This window comes from Kwoniella newhampshirensis (assembly GCF_039105145.1).
Source record: "Kwoniella newhampshirensis strain CBS 13917 chromosome 10 map unlocalized Ctg14, whole genome shotgun sequence".
NCBI classification, from domain to species: domain Eukaryota; kingdom Fungi; phylum Basidiomycota; class Tremellomycetes; order Tremellales; family Cryptococcaceae; genus Kwoniella; species Kwoniella newhampshirensis.
The window spans coordinates 381,815-406,334 of NW_027118344.1; the positions used below are offsets into that span (position 1 = coordinate 381,815).

Below are 24,520 nucleotides of genomic sequence, written 5' to 3' on the forward strand. Positions count from 1 at the left end.
CACGTTGCGGAGTTGAATGAAGAACAATATCCTCGCTCTACGACGTTCTCTGCTATCGCACGAAAGTGGAGGTGGTCGCGATCGTGCCTTTCGATATTCGATAGCAGGCAACATGGTCTTGCTGATTCGACACACGGTCGCTTTGGTCATACTCATCATCCTGGCGGATGTCTGTTTGCTGGGAGCGTTGGCTGTGAGACCTTTTTCGGAATCGGTCTCGTGGGATATCGCTTGTTGGACTGGGTGGGTGTGACTTTACCACCTGACTCTCCAGAATCAATGCGCTCGACTTTTCACTCTCACTACACTGGATATAAGGCTCGGACTGACCATACCATTACCACCACCCCTACACGCCACTACCACACAGAGAATGGTTCTGGTCTTACATGCAGACGCATTGGGAGTATCGTCTGAATGGAAGAGAAGCTATCGAGGTGATGGGCGATGATATCCCAATGGAGGAATCGGCTTTGGTCATCTGTGTGAGTGTGGTCATTCTTACAGGTCCGAATCTTTCCATCGTTCACGGATGATTGCCACGGCCTGTCTACTCCTGCATGTATATGGCTCTGGTGCTCTACCCCTACACACCTCCCGGATCCTCCCTTGGGATTGGGATTGGGATCGAAATCACTCCATTGACCATTTGCTGACTTCCATTGCACACGGACCCATCTATCTCACAGAACCACCTCGGATATTCCGACTACTATCTCATCCAACACCTTGCCTCACGCGCCGGGATGCTGGGCAAATCGAGATACTTTGTCAAGAGGGAGATCATGCGAATACCGCTCTTCGGATGGGCATTCTGGGCCATGGGTGTGTGTACATGTGCGAATCAATCAAACACAGTGTATGCTGACCTAGGCGGCCCGAATGCCGGATGACAGGGATGATACTTGTCTCGAGGAACTGGACGAACGATCAGAATCTCATCGAGTGAGCGTTCCCTTTTCCTCTTTCTCATTTCTGCTTGTTCAGATGTCACATCCCCTCCACGATTTTCTGGACTGAACCCTTCGTGTCGAGCAGGAAAGCATTCGGTCAGGTCAAAGAGAACGAACATGATTGTTGGATCGTCCTCTATCCGGAGGGCACGCGTCGAACTCCATACAAGGTCCTCCGAGTGAGTGATTTTACTCATCTCGTGCTGTCCACCATGACATCGTGTTGCATCTCTGAAGCGTTGATCGATCGCTCTCGTCGCAGTCAAAAGCTTATGCCAAGGCCAATGACAAGCCGGAACTGGACCATCTCCTCTTCCCTCGAACGAAAGGCTTTGCGGCGACGGTTCGAGGTGGGTCGCTATCTCTTTTGTACGATGAAACGGATCTATGCTGACATCTCATGCGTCCTATCTTCCCCAGCGCTGAAAACTTCGCATATCCAACATCTTTATGACCTGACATTCCTCTACACGTCCCCGAAATCTGACCAGTATCAGGTCCCTTCGCTCGCAGAACAGCTTTCGTGTGACGATCTGGCAAAAGCAGGATACAAGCTCCGTATACATGTGCGAAGGTCAGCGCGGATGGAGCTCGGGCGGTGGAGGCTTCCTCGTAGCTAACGCCTAGACTTGTCGCAGAATACCGCTCATCGACTTACCGGAGGACGAAGAAGGGCTCAAACAATGGTGTGAGGACGCATGGGCTCGCAAAGACAGACTGCTTGAGAGCATGATGAAGCGAGAGAAATTTCCGAAGGAGCCGGTCGAGGAGGCCCACCTATGATCACAGGTGCGAACACTAGATAACGACCGAGACGACTTGATGACATAAGTAGCAGTGATGATATAATGCATAGAGTTACTTGTAATATGCTTGTACATGTCCGAACAGTCTTGATTTCGGGTCTTTTGGGGATCATCTCTGCAACGAAGAGACGAGAATGAGCAACAGATTGTAGTCGACAGAAGGGAGTGAAGACTCACCATCATCCTCATGTAAGCGAGCTGGGGACAGCGATCACACTCATCAGTACTTGGCGTCTACGCTCACCTGCGAATAGGGACAGTGCACTCACCAACAAGGCTCCTGAACCGGTAGCGACACCGACAAGGTATTGCAATATACTGAATTTAGCCTGTTCGATCTGAGTTCTCAACCCCGCGATCTCGCTCTCGATCCGCGTATCCACCTCCTTGATCTTCAATTCCTGCTGACTCGACTCGTCTCTGATCCTCCCCTTCTCGAGATTGAGATCGAGTCTCACGCCAGCTTGCGTCCGAGTGACCTCTTCACGCAGTCTCTGTTTGAGCTTTTCGACGTCTGCCATCAGACGATCGTTCTCGGCTTTCATGAGGGTCAAGTCGTTCTTCTCGTGTAGTTGGAGTTCGGATTTCAGTCGAGCAAAATCGACTTTCTCAGTGTATCGTTGCTGTATCCAAATGGGACGCTCAGAAGCTGCCCACGACAGATCGCCTTGATGGGGACCCCCACTCACCTTCTCCTGATCCGCTTTACTGACCAGACTCGCCTCCATCCCTCTAATACTCTCGTCCACGACCTCCGCCAAAACGCTCATCACCCCTTCGGCCTGCTTACGCGTCATCCCGTTCTTCTCCAATTTCTCGGCGAACAGGAAGGTATCGAAGTGTGAGATTCGGGTGGAGGACGTGGAGTGCAAGCCTCGTCGGAACGGGAGAGGGCGACGAGCAAGGGTGATTCGAGTGTCTGGCCGAGCGAGAGCTGCCACGGGTATCATAACGATGTGTCTCAGATTCGGGGGCATTCATGTAATGACGGATGATGACTCACACATGGCGAGAAGAGCACCTGCTCTGCTGGTCGTAGGTTGCGATAGGATGGATGACATGTCGAGTCCTGTCCTGTCTGCTCAGCTGTCGAGATGTGAGGAGAAGAGGAAGCACGTTTCAAAAGTGATCGCTCGCTCGCTCGCTTGCTGGTGCATTCGTCAAATGATGACGGTGGGTGAATCAGTTGGTACTCGTAGTGGCCAACTCGGTGGGATAGTCCCGGATAAAATGACGAAAAATAACGATCGATTTAATAATTTCCGGCAAAGCTGCCATCCACAACGTCCACCTTTTCTGGTGCCGAGTTCCAACTTTTTCTGATTTCATCGTCTCTTTCGACCAGATCAACAAGCAAGGCCAAGATCCAAGCAAGATGCAGGTGAGTATATATTATCTTCGCCGAGGCGATACAGGCACTTGGCATAGACTGATGATCTCTCCTTACAGTCTGACGAGCTAATTTGGTCGGTTATCAATCATCAGTGAGTCCCCTGTCAGTCTCAGTAGATTTACATTCCGCTGACCCATTTCGCTCGTAGATTCTGTTCATACAAAGTCAAGTGAGCGTCGAACGACAGACGCAGTAGATCGTGCTTTGGAAGTCAGCTGACCATCTACGTGGGACAGAACCGCAACACAAAATTTCTGCAGGAATGAATACAACTTGACAGGTTTCTGTACGAGACAATCATGTCCTTTGGCCAACTCGAGATATGCAACAGTCCGAGAGAAGGATGGTGAGCAGCCCATTGTCCCCCATTGTCCGCTTGGGACGTGACGGGTTTCAGCTGCTGATCTGTCATCGGTCCAGGCGTGCTTTACCTTTATATGAAGACTATTGAACGAGCTCATACACCGGCGAACATGTGGGAGAGAATAAAGCTGTCCAACAATTATGCGAAAGCGCTAGAGCAGGTAAGTGGCCATATCTCCAGCCATACGTCGAGTCACTGTCGAAATATGATCTGAGAATAGGTTCGCTGATGACTTGCACTGCTTTTCTTTCTCCAGATTGACAAGGAATTGATATACTGGCCAAATTTCATCACGCATAAATGCAAGCAGAGAATAACGAAGATCACGCAATATCTGATCAAGATGAGAAGATTGAGCATGACGCAACAGTGAGTTTGGTGAATGTCTGCGACTACCGTACTACCGCTCTGGAACCGTACGGAGCTTGTTGCAGTCTAATATCCGCATCAACACTGACATGCTTCTCTTTCCTTTCAGACCGAAGATGGTAGGGATCAAGAAGAAGCTTGAAAGACGAGAAGCTACTCGTGAACGAAAGGCTCTTGCCGCCGCGCATCTGGAGAAGAACATCGAGAAAGAGCTTCTGGAACGGCTCCGATCGAAAGCTTATGGCGATGCGCCTCTCAACGTCAATGAGGATGTGTGGAAGCAGGTGTTGGACATGGACAGAGCGAAGGGTAAAGGCCGAGAAGACGAGTTGGAGTTGGAGATGGAGGATGATGAGAGCTTGGTCGACGAGGACGAGGAAGAATGGGAAGGAGGAGAGAGAGAGTATGTCGAGGATACGGACGATGAGAGCGATGTCGGTGATCTGGAAGATTACAGTGGAAGCGAGGTGAGTTTGTCTAATGCTTGTATGGCCAAGTCAAGTCAGGTGCTGACAATTTTCCGTTTCAGTTTGACGAATTCGACTCGGAAGAAGGAGAAGAGTCCGGTCAAGACTTCCCTTCAGATCTCGAAGTGTCAGACGAAGAGGGAGACGTCCAAGAACCGTCCAACGCGCCAAAAGCTGCGAAACCGAGCAAGTCAGATGCGGCGCCGGGACCCGTGGCAGGTGTCAAGAGAAAGGCACCACCAAAGGGCGGCGCGGCGAAGAAGGGTGGAGCGAGAAGACCAAAGGTCGATGTCGAGTACGAGATGGAGACAGAGCCCTTGTCGAGGGAGATGCTCAAGAACTGGTAATTGGTAATTGGACCGGGTTCCGAGCACGGATGGAGATTGACGATTTTATTCATGATTTTGTACGCATTATGCATGGCTGGCTGATTCATAGTGAAGTCTTCCGTATGGAACGTATTCGGATCGAAGTCAACTTTACATTGTATTAATCTTCTTTTACCATGATACAAGAGCCAAGTGAAGTTGACCCCCCAGACTTCCATACACTACAGTAGCGTCGTCAAGACCCGATCTCTGCTACTTTTTCCTCAACCTTGACCATGTTTCGGATACCGTGGCTTTCAGAACCGACACACTTCTCGAGGCGCTCCTTCTTTTCCCATGATGAGTGTCAATCAGCATGAGCCAAGTGGAATACGAAGAAAATACGCTCACTTATTCGATCCCTCCGAGGGTCGACCCAACCCGATCTGGCGATTAATTTGGGGAGGGGTGAGCAGATCAGACGGAGCTCATGAAATCGTCAAGTCAAACTCACCGACTCTGGGGTCTAACACTGCCCGAGCTACCCCCGGTGGTCGTCTCACCTTCTGCACCGCGTGGACCCACCACAGAGCGTCGTCTGCAGGCAAAACAGTCAGTCTTTACCATGGACTGAGGAAACATGAACTCACGGATCGCCTTCGCGGGGGCCTTCGAAATTCTCGCTGCTCGAAGCGCCAGAGACCGCGCGACGCCTGTGGTTACTGGTCAGTGAAACGATAGTCGGGTTGACGATTGAGAGACTCACTGGGAGGCAGGCAGCAACGTTTTAAGTCTTGCAAACCTCGACCTGGTCGTTACAGGCTCTTCAGATACTCGGGTCGACTTGCGCCCTTTGGGTAAAAGGAAAGTAGGTCGCGTGATTCGCTGCCAGTGCTGGGACTCGCGGTGGATGCTCCAGCCTTGATATAGTCAACGAAGACGCGTTCTTTTGCAGGACGGTCTTCCGGTGATTTCTCCCACTCACGCTCTCCAGTCTTCCAGAGCTGAATTCCATGCCAGGTGACCGCTAAAAAGTCCTTGAGAAGATGGTCCGTCTGAGAAGGGGAGATTGAAACCCTCCAGTATCCAATGACTCTAACCAGTATATACTCATCTCCGTTGACGACAAAGCTATGGTCGAAATCGTGCCTTTCCATGTACTCGAAGATCTGCAAGACTGTCCTTCCAAGATTATTGTTCAGTTTGTCGAAGTAAAGGAGAATATCGGGTCCGTAGCCAATAGAGTGCACCCTGTCAAATGCGGCTTGCCACGACTCGAGTGAATCTTCGCTGCGAATGAGGAGAGCAGGCTTGAGCTCGATACCCGCCACGGTTCGGATACGGATAGTTGTGGTGTCAAAGGGGTTCCAATTGCTCTGCTTCGCATTCACGCAATCAATGACTATTCTGACATCGATGAGAGCAACTTACGGTCTCCCCAGGAGTACTCTGTTCATTAGCCTCCCCCTGACTTGCCTGATTATCGCCGGTTCCCGTGGTTCCGGTCATGCCAGCAAAAAAATCGATACGAGAACCTCCGTATGTTCCATCTGCAAAGAAGTCGGCTGCTCCGTTGGTGGGTTCGGTGAAGGGCTCGGAAGTTAGGAGCAGTCGAATCAAGGTCTGAAGATCTGCCGAAAAAGACATCGACAGGGCTGATTCGCCATAGAGGAGTTGCCCAGCACGCCCTTCCTGTACGGACATCTTGCCTCTAGCGAATTCTAATTTGGCGCCTTCAGGGGTCGAGATGTCGCTGACGGCAACGTCGAATCTGTGCCGCAATTCTTCCAGGTAATTTTTCCTCTCCGCCTCGACTCTCAAAACGTTGTACTTGAGCTTCTCCATGTACAGTACTGTCGAGAGGGGTCATGTGCGGTGAACTTCGTACCTGGGAGCCAATCTCGACGTGCCCATTGGTGGATGCTAATCGCATCCACCGATTTGTCCTCCACGCTCGCCAGATACTCGGAAGCAAGGTTTGGGGCGGAGGCAGGTGGTCCTAGCGGAGAGTGGACAGGTCAGTATATCTACAGCAAGCAGACACTTATGGTAAGTTGACGTCATTACTTACCACCTGGAATAGGAAGACCTGGGCCAGCTTGCAGGGCGGCGTGTGCAGGTCGACTGGATGACGCAGACTTGGTGCTCCTCGAAGCCAAGGATTGTTTGAAGCCAACAAATCGTAATATCTTAGCAAGTCCATCCGGACCAGAGGTGAATGGCGAAGGTGGAGGAAAATCGGATGGAGGTGGTGCGAGGGGCAGGTCTGATTGCCTCTGAGAGGGATTTGAGAGGGTGGAAGTAGTTTGTTTGAGGTGATCCCAATTTTGTTTGCCAATGTGAAAGGGAATGGTCCAAAATAGTTTATTTGATGGTCTGTTGCGTTGGGATTGAGCGGTAAGTGTTGAGAGTGAAGTGAGAGAAGGGATGAGAGAGGATATTGGACTTGTTGATGTTTATATACGTATACAGTACGTGGTGAGTCAACTAATGGTCATTGGGAGAAACGGGCTCGTGCACTTTGCTTTTCACTTTGCCACCCTCGGACCATTTCAAGCCAGGGGATTGCAAATGGTCAGACACACAACAAGCGGCATCTATCCTGTACTGGCACTTCGTTGACGTTGTATGGCTATTGAGCGTCATCCACCACCTGCCTCCGAGCCCTTCCCAGCTACCATGGCCTGGAGTGTCGGTCTTTCACTCTCCATTCCACACACAATCATAGCTGAGCCCCCGGCCGTTTTCGTTCGATCAATCAGACTACACGATCCATCATCGGCGGGGTCAGTCATGAGACCCCAGAGACAGGGCACCTGTGAGTCGACAAAGACCTCAACCCTGCCACCCGTTGGACTGAACAGTTCCAAAGGCAATCATAACCAGAGTGTCTGCTTGCGTCGGCTGAGCATGCATCATTTACTGATACCGAAAAGACAATTGATCTGCATCGACCGCCACCGATGAATGCTTTACGTAATAAAGATGATGGTTTCGCGCCTCTTTCAGAGTTCCGCGGTCGGCTTTGTATCCTTCAACCTCTCTGCTTTCCATCTTTCTCTGATCTAGCGTTCGCGTCTTCCAAATCAGATGCGAACATGGGTGTCAACGTTGCAGCGTCTGAGAGAGGCAGGGTCATCAACACTTCTCTCGTCTTGATCTCAAAACGATACGATGCTCTTATCTTAGATGACAGTGAGACAAGATGGCATCAGGCAGTAGTGAGTCAAGCATTGTGACTTATGCCTATCTACATTGATTCAAGCTCTGATACACAAAACGTAGAAAACAGGCGATTTCTCAGGTCTCGATACCAAACTGGTCAAATGGGCAATTATTGCGATGATGCGTCCTCAGTAAGTCCCAGGCAAAATCGGTATAGTGTGTATGAAACTCGTTGATTGACCACGTACATCACGTAGTGTTGAACCGATGAGCGATAAACCCGAACACATGAAGCCCCGTTCGGACGATGAATGGTTCTCGGGGGTGAAGATGCACCTCGAACTTGTCATAGCACAGGTAGGTACATCCCCGACGCAGTTGTCTCTTGACTGTCATACCCGCTGAACGAGAAGCTAACACGGATGGTATCACAGGTTGCCGAACAGCTTCCCCATTTCTCCCCTCTGTTCAAGGAACTTACTGTGCCGGTCTTCTCTGTTGTCCGCTCTCTCCTCAGGCTATCAGCCAAGCTCTTCGATCCCAAAAGTCACTTTTTTCCCACGCCAACCTCGTCTCCTAAACCAACGCGATTATCTCAACTTTTCCGGGATTTTGGCTATTGTCGCTCAAGGTCATATGATGAGGAGAATATTCCCCGTCGTGCCTCGCCCAAGTGTCGGCCCGATATCAAGCACAAACTCGGATTGAGAGGATCACTCGTGAAGCGTAACGTCGAGAACCTGACTGCAAAGGTGCAAGAGCTGAAGATCGAGCCAGTTCATTGAGAGCTTCATGAAGAGTAAGTGTGTATGTGTTCAGGGTCGTCAAGAAGGGCGCTCATCGATTGCAACTGATCAGAACCGTTTGTCATTCCCTCAGTCGATGACTGTCACAAGGCCGCTCATGTCTTTTCGAGCCAAGATCCTCTGACCAGGTCTCGCTCACTACTTTTGGACTCGTTTTCACTGCCTCCCAATCCACCTCAAGATTTCAGACGTATTGTTCGCCCTTTCTCTCTCGACACGACTTTTTTCTCAATAATGAACCATTATCAACTTCTCTTGTATATATTGATACATCTTCTGCTTGCGGTCCTATTTAACGTCACTTATGATAATGCGAGATGCGCTCAACCTGATGAGAATTTATGATTGTCTTTCGTGGGCGATGTCATCCGCGATCTCGTACACATCGGGATATGGGATTGGCAGCGCAGAGATGACGCAGTGACGTGCCTCTCACTTACTCGAGGATGACTGTACCAGCACTGAGCTGAGCTTATCGCATTACCTCGTGTCGGTTCTTGGAATCATACAGTGCTTCGATCGTCAGAAATGCTTTGCGAAGTCGGTACACGTCTTGTTCAATCCGACCGAACGACGCTTTTGGAGAAGATTGGTCTCCATGAACTATCCTTGCCGTACATCGAGCGCACAGGAAACTTCGATCGATTCTCGTCACGACGACGATATCGTTCTAGAGCCAGCTGTTGGCATGATGAATGTACAATGAGCTCACCTTCGGTTACTGGGATCAACGCCTTGGAGACAGAGACCGATGTGCCCCAGTGTGAAGTCGCTACTTGAAGCGTTTCCTTCGAGGTATGGCCCAAGAAGGAAAAGCATGCTCTTAAGACGATCCTCTCCCGTGTGAGTAAGTCAACACTCTCTCGTGTTCTCCCCCTTCGTTCATCACACAGAAGGAGACACTGCTCTTGTGCTCCTTGTATCTACTATACCAATCGCATCTTATACAGTCTGTCCATCTGCCTCGAGCAAGACTTATGCCATGCATATCGTTCGCTTATGAAGCTGATGTGATGACGCAACGACTTGTCGCGCTTTCCTTTCCGCTCAACCGGTCAATGATGACGACGGTTCATCACATTGTTGTCTTTTGGGTTTTACCTGTTTCTCTGCAGTCTCTCCATCTATACCTGTGTCCCGACCTTCTCTGTATGCGTAACATCATACCATAACGACCATGCCATCAACAGACCAAACGTCGCTTTTCAAGACCATCCTCAGTTCTCAACAATGCTCGCTTCATGCTTCCTCCAGGTCAAAGTCACCGGCTGGTAGAGCTGCGAGTCGAGACAGGAGAGGCAAGGGGAAAGGCAAGGAACAGGGAGAAGAAGAGTTTCTCAAAGAAGCGTACCGGATAGTATGTGCTCCATCCCTCTTCCGTTGACAGAATTCCTGATTTATTGGCTGAACGATCTGATCTGATCCGATCTTATACTCGTTCCTATCGCAGCACACTCATCTCTCATCGTTACAAAATCTCCTCTCGTCCGTTCGTAAACCATACCTTTCGACTGTTGAACCTCCCCCATTATCACGTAGAGCTCAAAGAGATACAAGCAGGACCAAAGATGAGGGCGAAGGAGAGTTCGAGGAATGGAAGAAATGGGAGAGGGTCAAATACCTCACGGATAGAGAAAGGGACGAGATTGATCTGAGAGCGAGAATGATTCTGAGAAGATGCAAGGAGAGAGTCGCAGCGCTGGAACAATCTGAACACAGTGAGTGCAGCGGTCGTTACCTTTCAAACTCAAAGCTAGGATTCACGAGAACGAGCGGAAGATTGGACGCTGATTTTGTCAATGGGTACAGATCGTAAATCCAAATTGACCACATTGCAACAAACGAAGACAACCACCACACTCCTCTCACTCCTTCCTTCCCTTGCCCCACTAGTCCCCAGCAACACTTATGAGCCGCTTCTGACCGCTCATCGAGCTTCGATCCTATGGACGTTGAACGATTTCCTTGCGAAACTCACGGGATCCGTAGGAGACATGCAGGAGGAGCGAGCGAAACGAAAAGAAGAACGAAGCAAAACATTGGGTGCAGGAGCAAGTACCGAAGCTGCTCGGCTGGTTGGTGTCCAGTCATCCAAAGCATCAACGCAAGGACTGTTTCATCTACCAGTTCCGAAAGGTGCAGAAGGCAGGAAGATCCCGGACGGCGTGGTGGTTGGCGTGGACGATCCTGCCTTCTCACCAATCGTCGGTGCTCCAGATCCTCATTCGGGTGCGAATCTCGGTATGGGTATCGTCGACCCGAATTCACCACCCATCGAAAGTCAGTTGTCCCAAGAACAGATACAGGCTTTCGAATCTGAGAACAACGCGTTACTAGAACACATGTCATCCACCCTCTCCTCGGTACTTTCGGCAGAATCATCCCTGTTGGAAATCTCACAACTGCAATCGGAGCTGGTCAGACATCTAGCTCAACAGACAGAAGTGGTAGAACAGCTTTATGAAGATGCGGTGGGGAGCGTCGCAGATGTGGGGAGAGCGAACGAACAGTTACGAAAAGCAAGAGAAAGAGGGAAAGAAGGGAGATTGTTCTTGTTGATATTCCTCATTGGAGCCAGTCTTGGCCTGTTGTTTCTGGACTGGTATGCCAAGTGAGATCAAGTATGGCATGCAACTGTTACATACAAAACATGGGCTCTAGACGTGACAAAGGAAAAGAATAGTGTTGGGGGCCCTGAGATGAGAACGTCTCTGCTCTACACCATCTCACCTGCATCACTGCCGCTGGTCCTTCGAGCCAACTTTCCCCCTCTTCCCGCACTCAGGCCCCTGCCTTCTCTCTCCGTCAACATCTCAGCTTCAACTCCTGAATCAGATGATGAGTCGTTATACTCTCCCAGTAAAGCATCCTGTTCCAGAACCTCTGCAGCCAACTCTCCATCCCCGAACCCTTGTCCGGATCCTCCATCCCTGTCGAGCTTTCGCATCTGTTCCAAGGTGAGTCGATATATGACAATACCGGTTACCACGGAGATACTCCCCGATAGACCGATAGAGAAGAGGTTGAGCCAGAATCGAAGTGGGTCCGAAGAAGGAGAATCAGAAGCAAGGGACGTGAGTCGGGATCCGATGAAGACGGGAATGAGCAGTCGAGGTTGGATGCAGCTGTGGGGGTAGATCAGTCACAGTCATGGCGGAACGACTTGCGGTCTCGCTCACAGAGTCGCCAACATGAAATGCCAAAATTTGACGCTCTCAATCGACTAGACCGAGGCTTGTCTTAGCTTGACTCTCACCGCACGGATCTAGTTGCAGGAACTCCCATACTCACAGCAAAAAGCCCATTACCCACCGCCCAGGGGATAGGACAGTATCGAATCATGATCACAAGTGGTAGACCTTTACTCCGCATGACATGACCGAACGCATCCCACTTGTCGTTTCTGCCAATATAACCGAGAAAGAAAGCCTACAACGTGCACAGCCCGGCGATCAGCTCATGAGTCTCAGAGGGGAAGGTCGATGCAGACGAAGGACTCACTCTGACTGAGATAAAAGCGATAGCAGCACCAATCATCGATCCGATGAAAGAGATGAGGAATCCAGGCCAGATTCCGTACGTGAATCCGATCAGAGTAAGAGAGCCCATGAATCCGAACAAAGGAGGGTGTGAGCTGAGTACTGTAGTCACAATCGTTCATCAGTGTCTATCAACTGTGATTGATGAAAGGTTCAGAGCTTCCGACTCACCTGAGAAAAGCATACATAGCAGAACACCTCTCCATCCCATACCTTTCAGCTTCAACGCGAGTGAAGTGAACCAGTGCCCGATCCGGGTCGGAGTGATGATGATGATTAAGGCGAGGATGAAGATGTGGACGGCGGTAATCACCCTGATGACAATCTCGCGTCAACACCATGCTCGACAACCAGTGCAAGCTCTCAAATGATATGACTGACCATATTGTCGCCTAAGGGGAAGAAAGTGCACAAGAAACTTCAGCACCGCTTCCACGTTGAAAGTCGGGGATGTGTCAGCAAAGCATCAATACGTACCTTCCCCTTCCTTCCAAGCTTATGATACCGATGTAATGTCTCTCTCGGTAATCCCTTGAATCGATGTAATGCATTCCTGACCTTCTGAGAGAGAGGAAGATCTCCTGATGAAGCCGACGGGGATGTATCCAGTCGGGGCATCTTGACCTGATCGCACCTCTTTGTCCGTGAGCTAGATCTGGTGCTTGCTAGGTAGATCCCAGGTAGGTCTCACCCGTGATTATGTCGAATGTATGAACAGAGTAGGCCTTGCAGTGTACTGCTAAATTCTGTGACTGAAGATCGACACGTACAGTAATCGTGAGTAGCAACGAAGTGACGTCTGTCTGCTGAATGTCAACGGCGGCGAGCACCGCACGGTGAAAGGGAGCCCCTTGGTGGCACTCCGCATCTACTCGTGTTCACTGGTGACTAAATTCCGTATGCATACACTTAAGGTGTTGCAATACCGAACGACGAGGTGGTAGTGAAAGAACCGCTGTGGGGCACAAGTGTATTGAAAACACTCGAGGGATTACGGGAAGGGGAGAGGGCGGCCAGCTTCATGATAGGTCATTTTGCGGGCATATAGCCGTTTTTTGTTCTCTGCCGTCAGGTCAGACGATTGCAGTGACTTGTGGTATCCTTCAATGAATGTTGCTTCGCTCCTCCGGGTCATCATACTGCTTAGCAAGTCGTATTGCGAGGGATTTGTGCATAGAGGAATGATCAATGGTCTAGCAGATCTGACCCAGATGTCCTGTCTGGCAACCGTTACGAGATCTGCCACGAACAACATCGACGCGCATCACTCGGCTATCAACAATAAATCCTGACATCAACTTTGACCCATCATGTCCCGTCTTTCCCTCCGTTTGTCATTCACCACGGACGAGACACCTGAAGCAACATGACCAACCCGGCTCCTCCTCTGCCCTCTGTGTCCTCCTCTCCTCCTATTCGATTGTCTCTTCTACAGAACCTGAGCACTCAATCATTATTGCTTTCCCAACTATTCACTCTCCTCGCTTCCCCTCCTGCACCCAACACCTCTTCATCAACGATCTCGTCACCTGTCCCCCAACAGATCTCCCAACTGTACGCAGCATTGGAACTGTCAACTCTCGACTTGTCGAACCTGGTGAGAGAGGCTTATGCTCATCAAGAAGAATGGAGAGCTCTGATGGAGCAGAAAGCGGAGGTGGAGAGGCTGGAACAGAGAGTGAGGGGTTTGGTGAGAGGCTTGGAGAAAGGTAGAGAAGAAATGGAAGGGATGGTTCAATCCGGAAGAGAAGTGTTGAATGATATCGAAAGATCTGAACAACGTGAGTGGACTGTCATCAGCTGGTTCTGGTCATTCAGCCAACGAGTTTCACTAAAACCTCTCAACCTGAATCAGATCCAATTCCTGCGAAAACGTTATTATCACACGCTCAAGCGCTCGCTCGACATTCCTCTGCACCAGTATCGAGTCTCCTAGCACCGATCGACAAAGCTCAATGTACACCTTGGCCAACAGAGATGAATATGAGACAGGGACTGTTGTTCCAGCTCGAAGGAAGTATGAGCGGTATGGGCGAGAAAGGCATCGTGGGAGACGGTGAGTCATACGAATCAGCAATATACCTTGTCCTCGCGCGATTCCAGTCGGTCGCCAGCCACCAGAGCTGATGGTGACTTGCTTTCTTTTGTGTTGTTTTGGGAACAGAAGGTGCTGCGGTGCCTCCAAAGGAAGAGAGAAGGGAAGAAGTCATACAACATGAAGAACCAAGAAGGAGATACGACCCCAACGCTGTCTTTCATCTGGAACTCAATTCCGACGATTCAGACGACGACTGAGCGGACGCACTGTGGGGGAAAAGTTGTCATCATGCGGACGTATTACGACGCATCGCGATATTTCTCTATGTATAAGATCCGGCCACGTCTCTGCTTTCGTGCTTGCTGGCGGCGCGGAAGGCAGGCCCTGATTTGGACAGACGACGTTGGTGACAGATACACTCACAGCAGTACATACAAATGACTCTAATATGACGTGAAAGGTTTCTCGCAAACTCTCAATCCCACACTATCATACACAAACATCGTCCTCCCTAATCTCCCCTCGTTCTTCTCCCTCTGCCTTGAGTTCCCTGCATCCTCGCCCAATCACTATCAATTTCCAGCTGATTGGCTTGTGTCATCTTCGCTAGATCTGCCAGACTTCTACCGAGTGTCAAAGCTTGATCTCGAGTGCCGCCTACGCCTCTCGACCTATTGTTTCCAGGTCCAGGTACTTGACCGGACGCGATACCCAACGCCGTAGCCGTACCTGGCGCAGCGATTGGGTCCTTCCCATCTCCATTTGCAGGTTCCGCATTGCCTTTCCCCCTAGGCCCACGCTTTCCACCTTGAACCGGGACGTAGGTCAGTGTGCCAGTCGGTGGAGGGATAACAGCAAGTGAAGAAGACTGAGAGGAGATGATGTCGTCGGCAGAGATCACCGCCAGTGCGGGAGCCATCATAGAATGTAAAAGGATATCAGAAGTCTTCACCCCATTAGGTGGTGATGATGAGCGGGGTAGCAGGGGAACTGGCGCTGTGCCATTCTGGGTAGTGATAGGAGTATCGCCACGAGATGGATTGAATGAGGATGATCGATTCCGGAATGGCATACGACGAGTGGGACGCGGTCTGATTTGAGCTTCGAGTAGGGTTTCTGACCAGCCAAACGGCGGTTAGTATGCAACGATAATGAGACTATTTGCAACGCACCGGTAACGACGTCTCCGCCTTCCTTCTCTTCTCGTAATCGCCGTCTTCGATCCTCTACAGCTGCCAACAGTCTCTGTCGTACCTGGTCTCTCGCATCCCAATACTGGGCTTCGATCGATTCCCTCTCAGATTCATACATTTTCTTCGCCTGTCCTGCCCTGCGATATTCGTCAGCGTACAAATTACACAAAAACCCGGCTTGCGTCAGCTCACTTGTACTGATACTCGACTTCTGATGCTTCTAACAACGCGTCACGTTCTATGCTAGCCGGATATACACGAAGAAGGTATTTTGCAGATGTGGGCGGTTGGGTGTTGACGGCTTTGTTTTCGAGATGATATTCTTTATATAGACCAGAGAATTTCCTGCACCCGCCGGGACAGAGTCAGTACAGGATTTCAGAGACAGAATATCAAGGATGAACACAGTACACAGCTAGCGGAATGTCACCATTGACACTCACTCATCGCGGTTGCGCCAGCTCTCATCATGAAGCATCTCAATCTTGTTCACCGTCTCCCTTCTCTTCCTATCCCGCTTGGACTCGGCATGTTGCGGAGGGATAATGGTTGGGAATGTCCCAGGAGGGGGAGCGTGTTTCAACATGACAGAGCGGGGGCGTGTTCTGCTGGATGATGTGTTGCTGTTACAGAGACGTATAGTTGAGAATGAGACGAGGTAGGAACAAGAGAGGTGGTGGTAATGGGTCGGTAACGGCAAGAAGCCTGATCCTGCCTGATAACCATTCACAATTCAAATCCGCTAATGACTTGTAACTGAATCGGGAAGGAAATGCCACGGTGTGCAACCCCTGTGCGTCACGTGACATACACGCGGTCAGTCGCTCTGAACGAGGAAGGAAGTCGCCCCCTCCTTCACTTCACCCAAGAAATCAATCCACCATTTCCATGCAGACATCGTCTTCCAGCTTGTCTCCTACATTCCGGCTCTCGTTCAGTTAGCTCCCACCTCCGATGATGGTACAGGCTGCTGGTCCATCGGATTTGCTGGTCGCTGATGATTATCTATGGTACGTGAGGATCTTGCTGTCGAGGCATTTGTGCTCTCAATGTCGTTCACTGGACTGACATTGTTTGTTTAGCCCGCTCACGACAATACGAGATACACTGCTTCGACCCGAGTCTGCGGCTGTCGAGACCTCCATACCCAAGCTTCGCGCTTTGCTCTCATGGCACAAGAGACGAATAGAGACACCATGGCAACCTTTCAGTCCTGCTACAGCCGAGTCAAGGTCCATGCTCAACAAACCATCGTTCACGCTTCCTCGTACTACCGCCCAATATGATGTCGACGAGTCTACTCGCAAAGCCGCATTGAAAGTAGCTGTTGCGTTGGATCTGGATGAGATTGGGGCTTTCATGATGACGAAATCGTATCTAACCTTCAGCGTCGATGAGGAGACGGATGAAGAGACGATGGTGGAGAGGGTCATACTGTGGTATTCAGAAGAGGCGCTAGCCGTACCTCAAATCGCCTTGGCGCTGCTCAAGCTGTCGGATGATGAAGGACCTATGGGCCAACTGGCACACGAGGTCAGGTCGGACACAATGGCAGATCCGGGGAAGTACATCGAAGGGTTATTTAGAGCTTTTAGCGGACTGGCTCAAAAGGGTTTGGAGGAGAAGCAAAGATCAACAAATGGGTTGTTCTGGTGGGTCAAGTGTCGATCGTTGAGCGACCATGAAGCTGACGTGAAGTAGGGCTAAACATCAACTACGCGTACAAGAGACGATTCTGAATCTCCTCTTTGTTTCGCTTTACCAAACCCCCTCACGTTCAGCATCCATATCTGAGGGGCTGATAAGAGGAACAGTCATGTCCGCGTTCGGTACCTCACAAGCGAACAGAGAGTTCTGGGACAATGATGCGGAGTCTCAGCGGCTGGCCATCAGGATACGAGACTTGACGGTCATCATTGCACTGGAAAGTCTTTGCCTGGGACAGATCGTGTCGCCCGCGGAACTTATGGACGACTACGAATCAACCCTACTGCAAGCAAAAGACAAGATTGCCTCGGTTCACGAATTTCTTGTAGATTATTCCAACGACCTGTCGCCTCGGTATCCCGAACCTGCACCTAGTAGCATCCCGTTGCCGATCTGGCCGATGGCGATCATATGTTTGGCTTGGTCTATTATCCTCCGATCAATTCCCCAAGACAAAGCGCCAACGGGCGGAGATGGCGCAATCAGCTGGCAAGACATGACGATTCGAGCGTTGAGATTACCTTCTGGACTTTTCCCATGGTTGGAAGAAATCCTATCGGGACCTTTGTTACGTGCGTCAAATGGCGACATCGCTGGTGGAACAGCCGATGTCGAATCATATCACCGAAAAGTGCTTAAAGGTGGATAGAAATTTACCGCCGCTTTACCATCGCTGACGAACATCGCACAGATGTCCTCATTGGTCTGTCGGAACTCGTCCAACTCGAAAGTATCGCCGATCGACCCGGGCTATATCGAAGCTGGGAGTTGCTCTTTGGTGGCGTGAGTCATCTTCGATCTGTGCAAGGGTTAAAGGTCTGACTGATTTCGACACAGGGATCGCCTTCCACTGCCTCTCTGATTGCCGCCGATTTTTGGATTGCCGATTTCCCTTACGATGAAAGGCGTTCTATCCTCGATCGTAGTCAGTTTCCCTCTCAACCCGTACATCTCCTTCAAATATTAGCTTCTCTAGGAGGTTCGACTTCCTCATCTGCTACTTCGATACCAGACATCTATGGGACGGATCCAGCTGCACAGGTTTACCACTACTTCTCAAACTTGCCCTCAGTTACGCACACCGTAAAGCCCTCATGGTGTCGATATGTGGGGAAGGATGAACAAGGGAGAGAAGTGGTCGAGGCGATTCGAACGCTTGTTCTCCCTGGTGGCGCCAGTGTCCCCCGCGGGTCGAAGGGTGTGATTGTCAAATCGGTCGGGACATCGTCACAGGTCATGTGGACAAGCCAGATCATCTCCGGCTGGGGTCTGTTACTCGAAATCCTGCAAGCTGCTGCAGGTATCCACGCGGCTGACGAGACAACGCCTCCAACCTCAGCCCACCCTCCAGACAGCGTCTATCTGTCGGTACGAGACCTTGACATGCAACTTGACACAGCCGAGATCCTCGCTGCGGGGATCAAGTTCCTGCGATCGGTTCTTCACTCTTCTTCTTACATCAAAGCGACCCTTCTCACTCATCTCAGTCCCGATGTTCACTACTCGTCAGGTCAAACGCTCTTACATCTCGCTCTTACCGTGTTGCATCACAGTCGACTCCCTGAACTGGCGATGGACACCAGCGTTGTGTCAGATGCTGTTGACATTGTTCAGGCTCTCATCACGGCACCTTCTAGCAATATTTGGCCCGGCCTTCGGTCTTCCGGTTTCTTCGATTCAAGCGGCAAACGACGCGGAAGCGTTGCGGCTTTGGTACAAGCTGATAGTATCAGTGGCGAGCATGTGCTGACCACTGCGGTTCTGCGGCTGATCCTCACACTCGTTACAAATACGCACCACATCCCTGAGTCAGACTTGACCATCGTCAAATCGGCTCTCCATCTCGTATTCGCCGATATTTGGACCAACTTCACCGCTTGGCGATACAAAGATATTGCAAGGAAGTACGAAGTCTCCTCGCTAGTCGTTGAGATATTTGACATTGTGTTACGCCATCCCTTGACGATGGATGGATCTGGTCCGACGACGGCGGCTCAAGTCCTCATCGATATATTCATCACTGCTACTTCGCCATTGACATATCGACCACTGATAGAAGCCATCACACAGTCCGGATCCCTTATCCCAAAATTGATAGGGTCGCGCAGACAGGGCGATGCGGAATTAGTAATCAAATGTCTTGACGAATCCGTATCCTTTTTGGGCACTCTCTGCCGGGTGTCGTCACTCGTGGCCACTCCTGCAAACGTTCTTCCGAAGTCGCTCTTTGCTGTTCCCATATCTGTTGTTTCAGGAGAAAAGATCCAGCTGATTGACAGTCTGTTGGACATCGCTTTCGCCCCCACCGCACAAACCAGCAATACACTGAACATATTCAAGACCGTTAGAGCGTATCTCGAAACGGTCGGTGCCGACCCTCATCGTCCGTCGCTCGCTAGCATGCTTCGTAGTCCATCACGAACTTTTGACGGCCTGGCCGAGGTCGTGAGGACGACAAACGACTCATATATCAAAGCTGCAGTGTGGCACTTGCTCGCCACAACCGTTGCTACACAGCCAGGATGCGTTCCGGCGTGTATTGGGCTCGCGACCGGGAACGAAGTCCAAGGAACGCTCAAACCCGCTGTAGGAGAATTGATGACCTGGGAAGCAGAATTTCGCGACACACCGCACAGTCTTGCCGCGGTCCTCAACTTTATTCTGTCGGTCATGCGAGTTGCTGGCGCCACAAAGGCCATCTCGATTCTGAGGAAGATCGACTCCTTCTGGCAATCAGTCTTTGACCTTTCAAGTCGAATAGTCCCTGCTCCGCCGACATTCTCCCTCTCGATGCATGCGGACGACTTCGCAGGTCGCATCCAGCGATATGCCTACGCGGTCCAAGCCAAAGCTAATGCTACGTCGTTACTTGCCGCCGAACTTGCATATGCATTGGAGAATGACGACGATTCGCAGCTCGAGACCAAAGCTAGGCAACTTGTATTGTCACTTTTTAGAAACAATTCGGCATTGCAAGAAGCTGGGATGATGGCCAGCCATTCGAGTTGCGTGCCAGACTTGCACGAGGAGCAAGGGAAGAAAGTGAAGGCAAGCGGAGGCAGTCTGCCTTCGCTCAAAACGATTATGTTTCCCTCTGAGAGAGAATATGGGCGAGCATATCTTTACGGTAAGCCTAGCTTAACGTAAGCTCAACTAGGAGGGAAACCTACTGACATAGGCCATTCCTTCCACAGACGGTAGCGTGGTAGTCCAGGAATCAACGGCCCAACAAGTCACTGTCAACCTCGCTTTGGACCTTCTCAACCTCAACTGGTCGATGCTCGATGCGGACATTGCGCTCACCCGATCATTCCGCCTCCTCGCCGAAAGCGTGGCTGGTTGGACAGAAGGCGACGCTCTGGCGATGACGGCTGCTCTCCGTGCTAGTGTTGCTATCGCGGAAACGGTGGCGGAAGAGTATCGAGAGGGCGACGTCATGCTCGCTATCCAAGTTGAGCGTTTGTCCATTCTTGCGGTGATTCTCGAAACAGCACTGGATACGGAAGAACAACTGCCAAATGTCGAACTGGCTCAGCAACTTGCCGTTTCCATCTCTGCCATCATCACCTGCCGATCTTTCCCCCCAATTGTGTCTCTTCGTCATCCCGAACTGCCTGCTATACATCAGCCCGTCTTGAGAATACTGTATCTTCTCCTTCAAGTGTTCCGCAAGACGGAGGCGGCTTCGTCCAACATCGTTGTCCGAGAATCGCTGATCGACGCGGGCACGTCCTTGGTGCTTGAGTCAGCGGACCTTTTGTTGGAATCGATAGTCAGGGGAGATAGACCTGCATTCGCCGGTGACCTTAGTTTGGTCATGGGGGTTCTCTGCGAGATCAGCAATTTGACGACGATGACCACAGCTTGGTTGGAGAGATTTCAAGGTGTCAACCTCATCACTAGAAGTTTGGATGTCCTAGTACGCGCACGAATCGTCGAGGATCAGGTGCCGTTACACATCTCAAGCATCTTACTGCTTCACCTTGCTCTTGCTAGTAGCCCTTCATCGGCCGAGAAGATCGCAATATCAGGCACCCTTCCCGCATACTCGGATAACGCTATTGTGGTAGAAGCAGAGCATGGACGGATAGCCCCTCCTGAATCATACGGTCACACGATGCATGACGCTTGGTGCGGTATGCTCCTTGTCGTCAAAGCACTTCTCTCGACGCTACCTGATACGACAACGTTCACTCGAACTGAAGTGATCCCTTTCATTCGAGTATCGAACGCCCAAATGCTCAGAGCTATGTCATGGGATGGAGAAACACCTATCACTGGACCTGGAGCAACGGAACTCGAACTAGTTGTGGATGTGTTCTACGGAGTCGCATGCGCGCTCGGTCCGGGCTCGTTGGCCGATTACTCGATGCCCGCTCTCAAGCTGTTGAAGGGCATCCGTTACGCGCTTTCTCATCCGAGAATGCTGTCCACTCTCGTCGTCCCTAGCACTACAGAAGGGCGGACGGCTTTAGAAGGCGAGCTAGAAATCATTGAAGGAGACAAGGAGGTCGATCTGTTGGATGTGCAACGGACTCCAGTCCTGGCAGAGAGGATGAAGGCGCTGTTAAGAATTACCAGAACGGTAATCCTGACACTTATAGTGCTTACTCGTTCTTGGGATACGATAAGAGAGGAAGTCGATCCCGATCGAGCGAGAGATTACATCTTAGAATCGGACCATTCATCTGCGGAGAGTAACGGATCCACGTCCTCGGATCCAGTCGGCGTCATTAACGATATCTTCATACTCGTTTCCAACATCAGTGAGCGACTTACTGCTACTCCAGCAGGGTCTATCCGGAATGTCACGGCGCAGTTGATGGAGTCGGCAGGACTCTTATCTCTCTCACAACTGATGCTCAGACAATCACTATTACCGCAAGACGAGAGAGATCTACAGGAAGATGATTCCGGAATGTCAATGGATGTAGACGTCGTTTCGGGTGGTGGTATGTCCGGGGGCAAGAGAAGAGTGTCAATGTCGACAAACACTCAAGGAGGTAATGGAGGAGGTGGGAACAGGGAAGGGATGGTGATACGAGAACTGCAAGGTGATCTCAGAACGATGTTGGTTCCTGATGGAGGGATGTTGGGGGTTTTGAGGAGATTGGCGGAAAAGAGTTTTGGAGATATATGAGGCGAATTGTACTGTATGCGAGTGGGAGCCAGAACATAGGGAAAGAGAGATAAGGATTGTAAGTAGGGGTGAATCAAGGTCGAAGTCAATTTGTTAGAAGGGTATGAAGAATTCAGGGGTAAACAGATATTGGTCTGAATATGTACAAAGCTCGTCGGAGGATACCAGCATCGACTATACCTGTACCGTAACACGAACGGGAATGCATACTGTGATCAGCGGCCTGACTGTCAGTCATGAGTCGTCGATAGGTACGTCCATAAGCTATAATTCAATCATCTGATAGTAACACAATACACACAGCACCCGAGTAGGTATAGTCTGAAGTTAGACGCGATCCGCAGGCATAAAGTATCGCCCATCAGAATTTACGACTCCCCCATAATCCTCATACTCCTGGTCATCACCCTCGTTCCATTCTCCCCGTCATCCGGTAACTTCCCTCTCCATCTCCTCAAGACCTCCCAAGCTTCTTCCGGCATATCCAATCCTCGTCCCGGCGTGATCCAATCCCCTTTCTCCTTCTTTACTCTATGATAAACTCTCTTCAATATATCTTCAGGGATCGGATAGCCTCGATAAGACGTATGGTCTATCCAATCGTGATCCGTCCCAGTCACAGTCCCTGTACAGAGCTTCATCGTCTCGTATCCCTTTTGATAGCTCGATTCATTGTATATTTTCGGTTGGACGATTTTCAATGCCAATCTCTTGAGATGGAACATCTCTTCCCCAGTCGTCTTGTGGGTGTAGGACCTCACCAGGACCCCGTTAACTCGTTTATTGCACCATTCTTCCACGGCGACGGCATCAGACAAGACAGCAGATGATGATGATGATGATGATGAGATGAATTGGATTTGGAGGAGAGATGAGGCTTGTCGGAGTTGAGAGATGGTATGTGATGATATAGAGAATCGAGGGGGAGGAGCTTTGGCCCAGTCCGGCAGGTTGAGCCGATTGTACCATTTCGTCGAGCGACATGGAATCAAGATAGTGTGCAGGGAGGGGAAAGGGGGTACGTGAATGTTCTATGTGGTGATGACAGATTAGGTCAGCCGATGAGCGATCAGACACGTTGAGCTATCCGGCTGTGATCAAGCTCACCTCGATATACGTTTCCGATTCACAACCGATCCCTTCACTCTGGACCAACATCTCCAGCTTGTCGAACCCGTCTTCGCATATCCTCTCGAAGAAGTACCTCGATTGCCAATCACCTCTCCATTCCAACTTCCTCAATCCCTCATGTCCTCTCAGGAGCTTCAGATCATCCTCACTAGCAACGAACGGATCGTCCATCCAACTTCCACTGTGGTCCTTACACTGTATCGAGATCTCCGTCAGTTCAGAAGCACTTCTTGCGATCTGAGCCAAAAGCGGGATACACCCTTGTTCAAAATCCAGTATACGAATCCGAGTGAGAGTCGGGATAGAAGATGGCCAATGCGACTCGTCAATCTTCCGCCGCGCTCGCGATAAGGTGCCGCTGACAGTAAGTTTGGTGAGGGTTGGGGCGAGATGGACTATATCAGAGAATTGAGATTCGATCGATGTCTTCTTGTGTATGCCGATCTCCAACTGTTTGAGACGTGGAAACGGTCGAATAGTATCATAATTTTTCATCATCGCAGCGAAAAAGTCAGTGGCCATAGATGTCGTTTGGTCCAGAGGTCCGATACGAAGCTCGGTCAGATTCGGTCCCACCTTTTCGACGAGATCGACGAGATGATTGATATCGTCGCCATCAGGCTCGATCCGGAGTTCCCGCACCCAGCCTATCCTTTCTGGACGAGTTCGAAACGCAAGGTTGATTCGCTCCATTCGTTTATTCTCAAGATTCTTGTTCTGTACACGTGGTGACGTTTCACAGACAGATGTGCCTTGGTTCCTCGGAAAAGTGATGCTGAGCTTGCTCCAGATGACCGACTCGGCGGGATCACGCCATGATCTCGAGACAACCGCCAAGGCGAAGGCGACAGCTCGAGGAAGATGCGAGAGGATTTGGAGTTTGGTCTCAAGGGGAAGAAGTTCAAAAGGTGAGGTGTCGGGAAGATACGGCTGAGCGGGACGGAGTTTTTTGATGGTCTTGCGAGGCATCGTGCTTGACGTGTGAATCCCGAAATATATAAAAGCTGGAACTGAGAGCAGATCAATGATGTTCGTCGATTATCGGAAGGGGGATAAGGCGGTGACCCCGCACGTGCATCGCAGGACCGGAGTTGGATCCTGTCTCCCTGTAGGTGACGATCTTCGCTGATCCGGCATCTAG

The 24,520-nt window shown here is 50.6% G+C and overlaps 11 protein-coding genes across 11 annotated transcripts; 6 read left to right on the forward strand and 5 right to left on the reverse strand.

The window, feature by feature from the left end:
- Positions 1–112: 112 nt before the first annotated feature.
- Positions 113–1,736, forward strand: IAR55_006845 (uncharacterized protein; the record flags this gene model as incomplete). The annotated part of the gene is made up of 8 exons (XM_066949923.1): positions 113–243; positions 371–485; positions 690–825; positions 897–945; positions 1,039–1,132; positions 1,216–1,303; positions 1,374–1,527; positions 1,592–1,736. The coding sequence occupies 8 exons, from the start codon at positions 113–115 to the stop codon at positions 1,734–1,736; spliced, it is 912 nt and encodes a 303-aa protein (XP_066799615.1).
- Positions 1,737–1,868: 132 nt separating this feature from the next.
- On the reverse strand, positions 1,869–2,820 carry IAR55_006846 (uncharacterized protein; the record flags this gene model as incomplete). The annotated part of the gene is made up of 5 exons (XM_066949924.1): positions 1,869–1,874; positions 1,937–1,957; positions 2,029–2,382; positions 2,449–2,693; positions 2,763–2,820. The coding sequence occupies 5 exons, from the start codon at positions 2,818–2,820 to the stop codon at positions 1,869–1,871; spliced, it is 684 nt and encodes a 227-aa protein (XP_066799616.1).
- Positions 2,821–3,134: 314 nt separating this feature from the next.
- Positions 3,135–4,699, forward strand: IAR55_006847 (uncharacterized protein; the record flags this gene model as incomplete). Its single annotated transcript, XM_066949925.1, has 8 exons — positions 3,135–3,140; positions 3,209–3,243; positions 3,301–3,321; positions 3,389–3,498; positions 3,573–3,676; positions 3,773–3,885; positions 3,995–4,352; positions 4,415–4,699. The coding sequence occupies 8 exons, from the start codon at positions 3,135–3,137 to the stop codon at positions 4,697–4,699; spliced, it is 1,032 nt and encodes a 343-aa protein (XP_066799617.1).
- A 449-nt stretch (positions 4,700–5,148) lies between these two features.
- IAR55_006848 (uncharacterized protein) lies at positions 5,149–6,505 on the reverse strand (the record flags this gene model as incomplete). The annotated part of the gene is made up of 4 exons (XM_066949926.1): positions 5,149–5,258; positions 5,311–5,373; positions 5,646–6,036; positions 6,092–6,505. 4 exons carry the CDS (start codon positions 6,503–6,505, stop codon positions 5,149–5,151), a joined length of 978 nt encoding a protein of 325 aa, XP_066799618.1.
- Positions 6,506–7,623: 1,118 nt separating this feature from the next.
- Positions 7,624–8,610, forward strand: IAR55_006849 (uncharacterized protein; the record flags this gene model as incomplete). Its single annotated transcript, XM_066949927.1, has 4 exons — positions 7,624–7,881; positions 7,946–8,016; positions 8,083–8,182; positions 8,260–8,610. 4 exons carry the CDS (start codon positions 7,624–7,626, stop codon positions 8,608–8,610), a joined length of 780 nt encoding a protein of 259 aa, XP_066799619.1.
- Positions 8,611–9,808: 1,198 nt separating this feature from the next.
- On the forward strand, positions 9,809–11,246 carry IAR55_006850 (uncharacterized protein; the record flags this gene model as incomplete). The annotated part of the gene is made up of 3 exons (XM_066949928.1): positions 9,809–9,988; positions 10,082–10,349; positions 10,441–11,246. The coding sequence occupies 3 exons, from the start codon at positions 9,809–9,811 to the stop codon at positions 11,244–11,246; spliced, it is 1,254 nt and encodes a 417-aa protein (XP_066799620.1).
- Positions 11,247–11,347: 101 nt separating this feature from the next.
- IAR55_006851 (uncharacterized protein) lies at positions 11,348–12,788 on the reverse strand (the record flags this gene model as incomplete). Its single annotated transcript, XM_066949929.1, has 7 exons — positions 11,348–11,756; positions 11,811–11,854; positions 11,923–12,060; positions 12,133–12,272; positions 12,342–12,484; positions 12,552–12,562; positions 12,648–12,788. The coding sequence occupies 7 exons, from the start codon at positions 12,786–12,788 to the stop codon at positions 11,348–11,350; spliced, it is 1,026 nt and encodes a 341-aa protein (XP_066799621.1).
- Positions 12,789–13,536: 748 nt separating this feature from the next.
- IAR55_006852 (uncharacterized protein) lies at positions 13,537–14,465 on the forward strand (the record flags this gene model as incomplete). Its single annotated transcript, XM_066949930.1, has 3 exons — positions 13,537–13,951; positions 14,026–14,226; positions 14,335–14,465. 3 exons carry the CDS (start codon positions 13,537–13,539, stop codon positions 14,463–14,465), a joined length of 747 nt encoding a protein of 248 aa, XP_066799622.1.
- A 254-nt stretch (positions 14,466–14,719) lies between these two features.
- On the reverse strand, positions 14,720–15,987 carry IAR55_006853 (uncharacterized protein; the record flags this gene model as incomplete). The annotated part of the gene is made up of 4 exons (XM_066949931.1): positions 14,720–15,324; positions 15,381–15,538; positions 15,594–15,746; positions 15,845–15,987. 4 exons carry the CDS (start codon positions 15,985–15,987, stop codon positions 14,720–14,722), a joined length of 1,059 nt encoding a protein of 352 aa, XP_066799623.1.
- A 368-nt stretch (positions 15,988–16,355) lies between these two features.
- On the forward strand, positions 16,356–22,248 carry IAR55_006854 (uncharacterized protein; the record flags this gene model as incomplete). Its single annotated transcript, XM_066949932.1, has 6 exons — positions 16,356–16,411; positions 16,484–17,053; positions 17,103–17,749; positions 17,800–17,891; positions 17,946–20,235; positions 20,303–22,248. 6 exons carry the CDS (start codon positions 16,356–16,358, stop codon positions 22,246–22,248), a joined length of 5,601 nt encoding a protein of 1,866 aa, XP_066799624.1.
- A 368-nt stretch (positions 22,249–22,616) lies between these two features.
- On the reverse strand, positions 22,617–24,348 carry IAR55_006855 (uncharacterized protein; the record flags this gene model as incomplete). The annotated part of the gene is made up of 2 exons (XM_066949933.1): positions 22,617–23,279; positions 23,356–24,348. 2 exons carry the CDS (start codon positions 24,346–24,348, stop codon positions 22,617–22,619), a joined length of 1,656 nt encoding a protein of 551 aa, XP_066799625.1.
- Between the last annotated feature and the right edge of the window lie 172 nt (positions 24,349–24,520).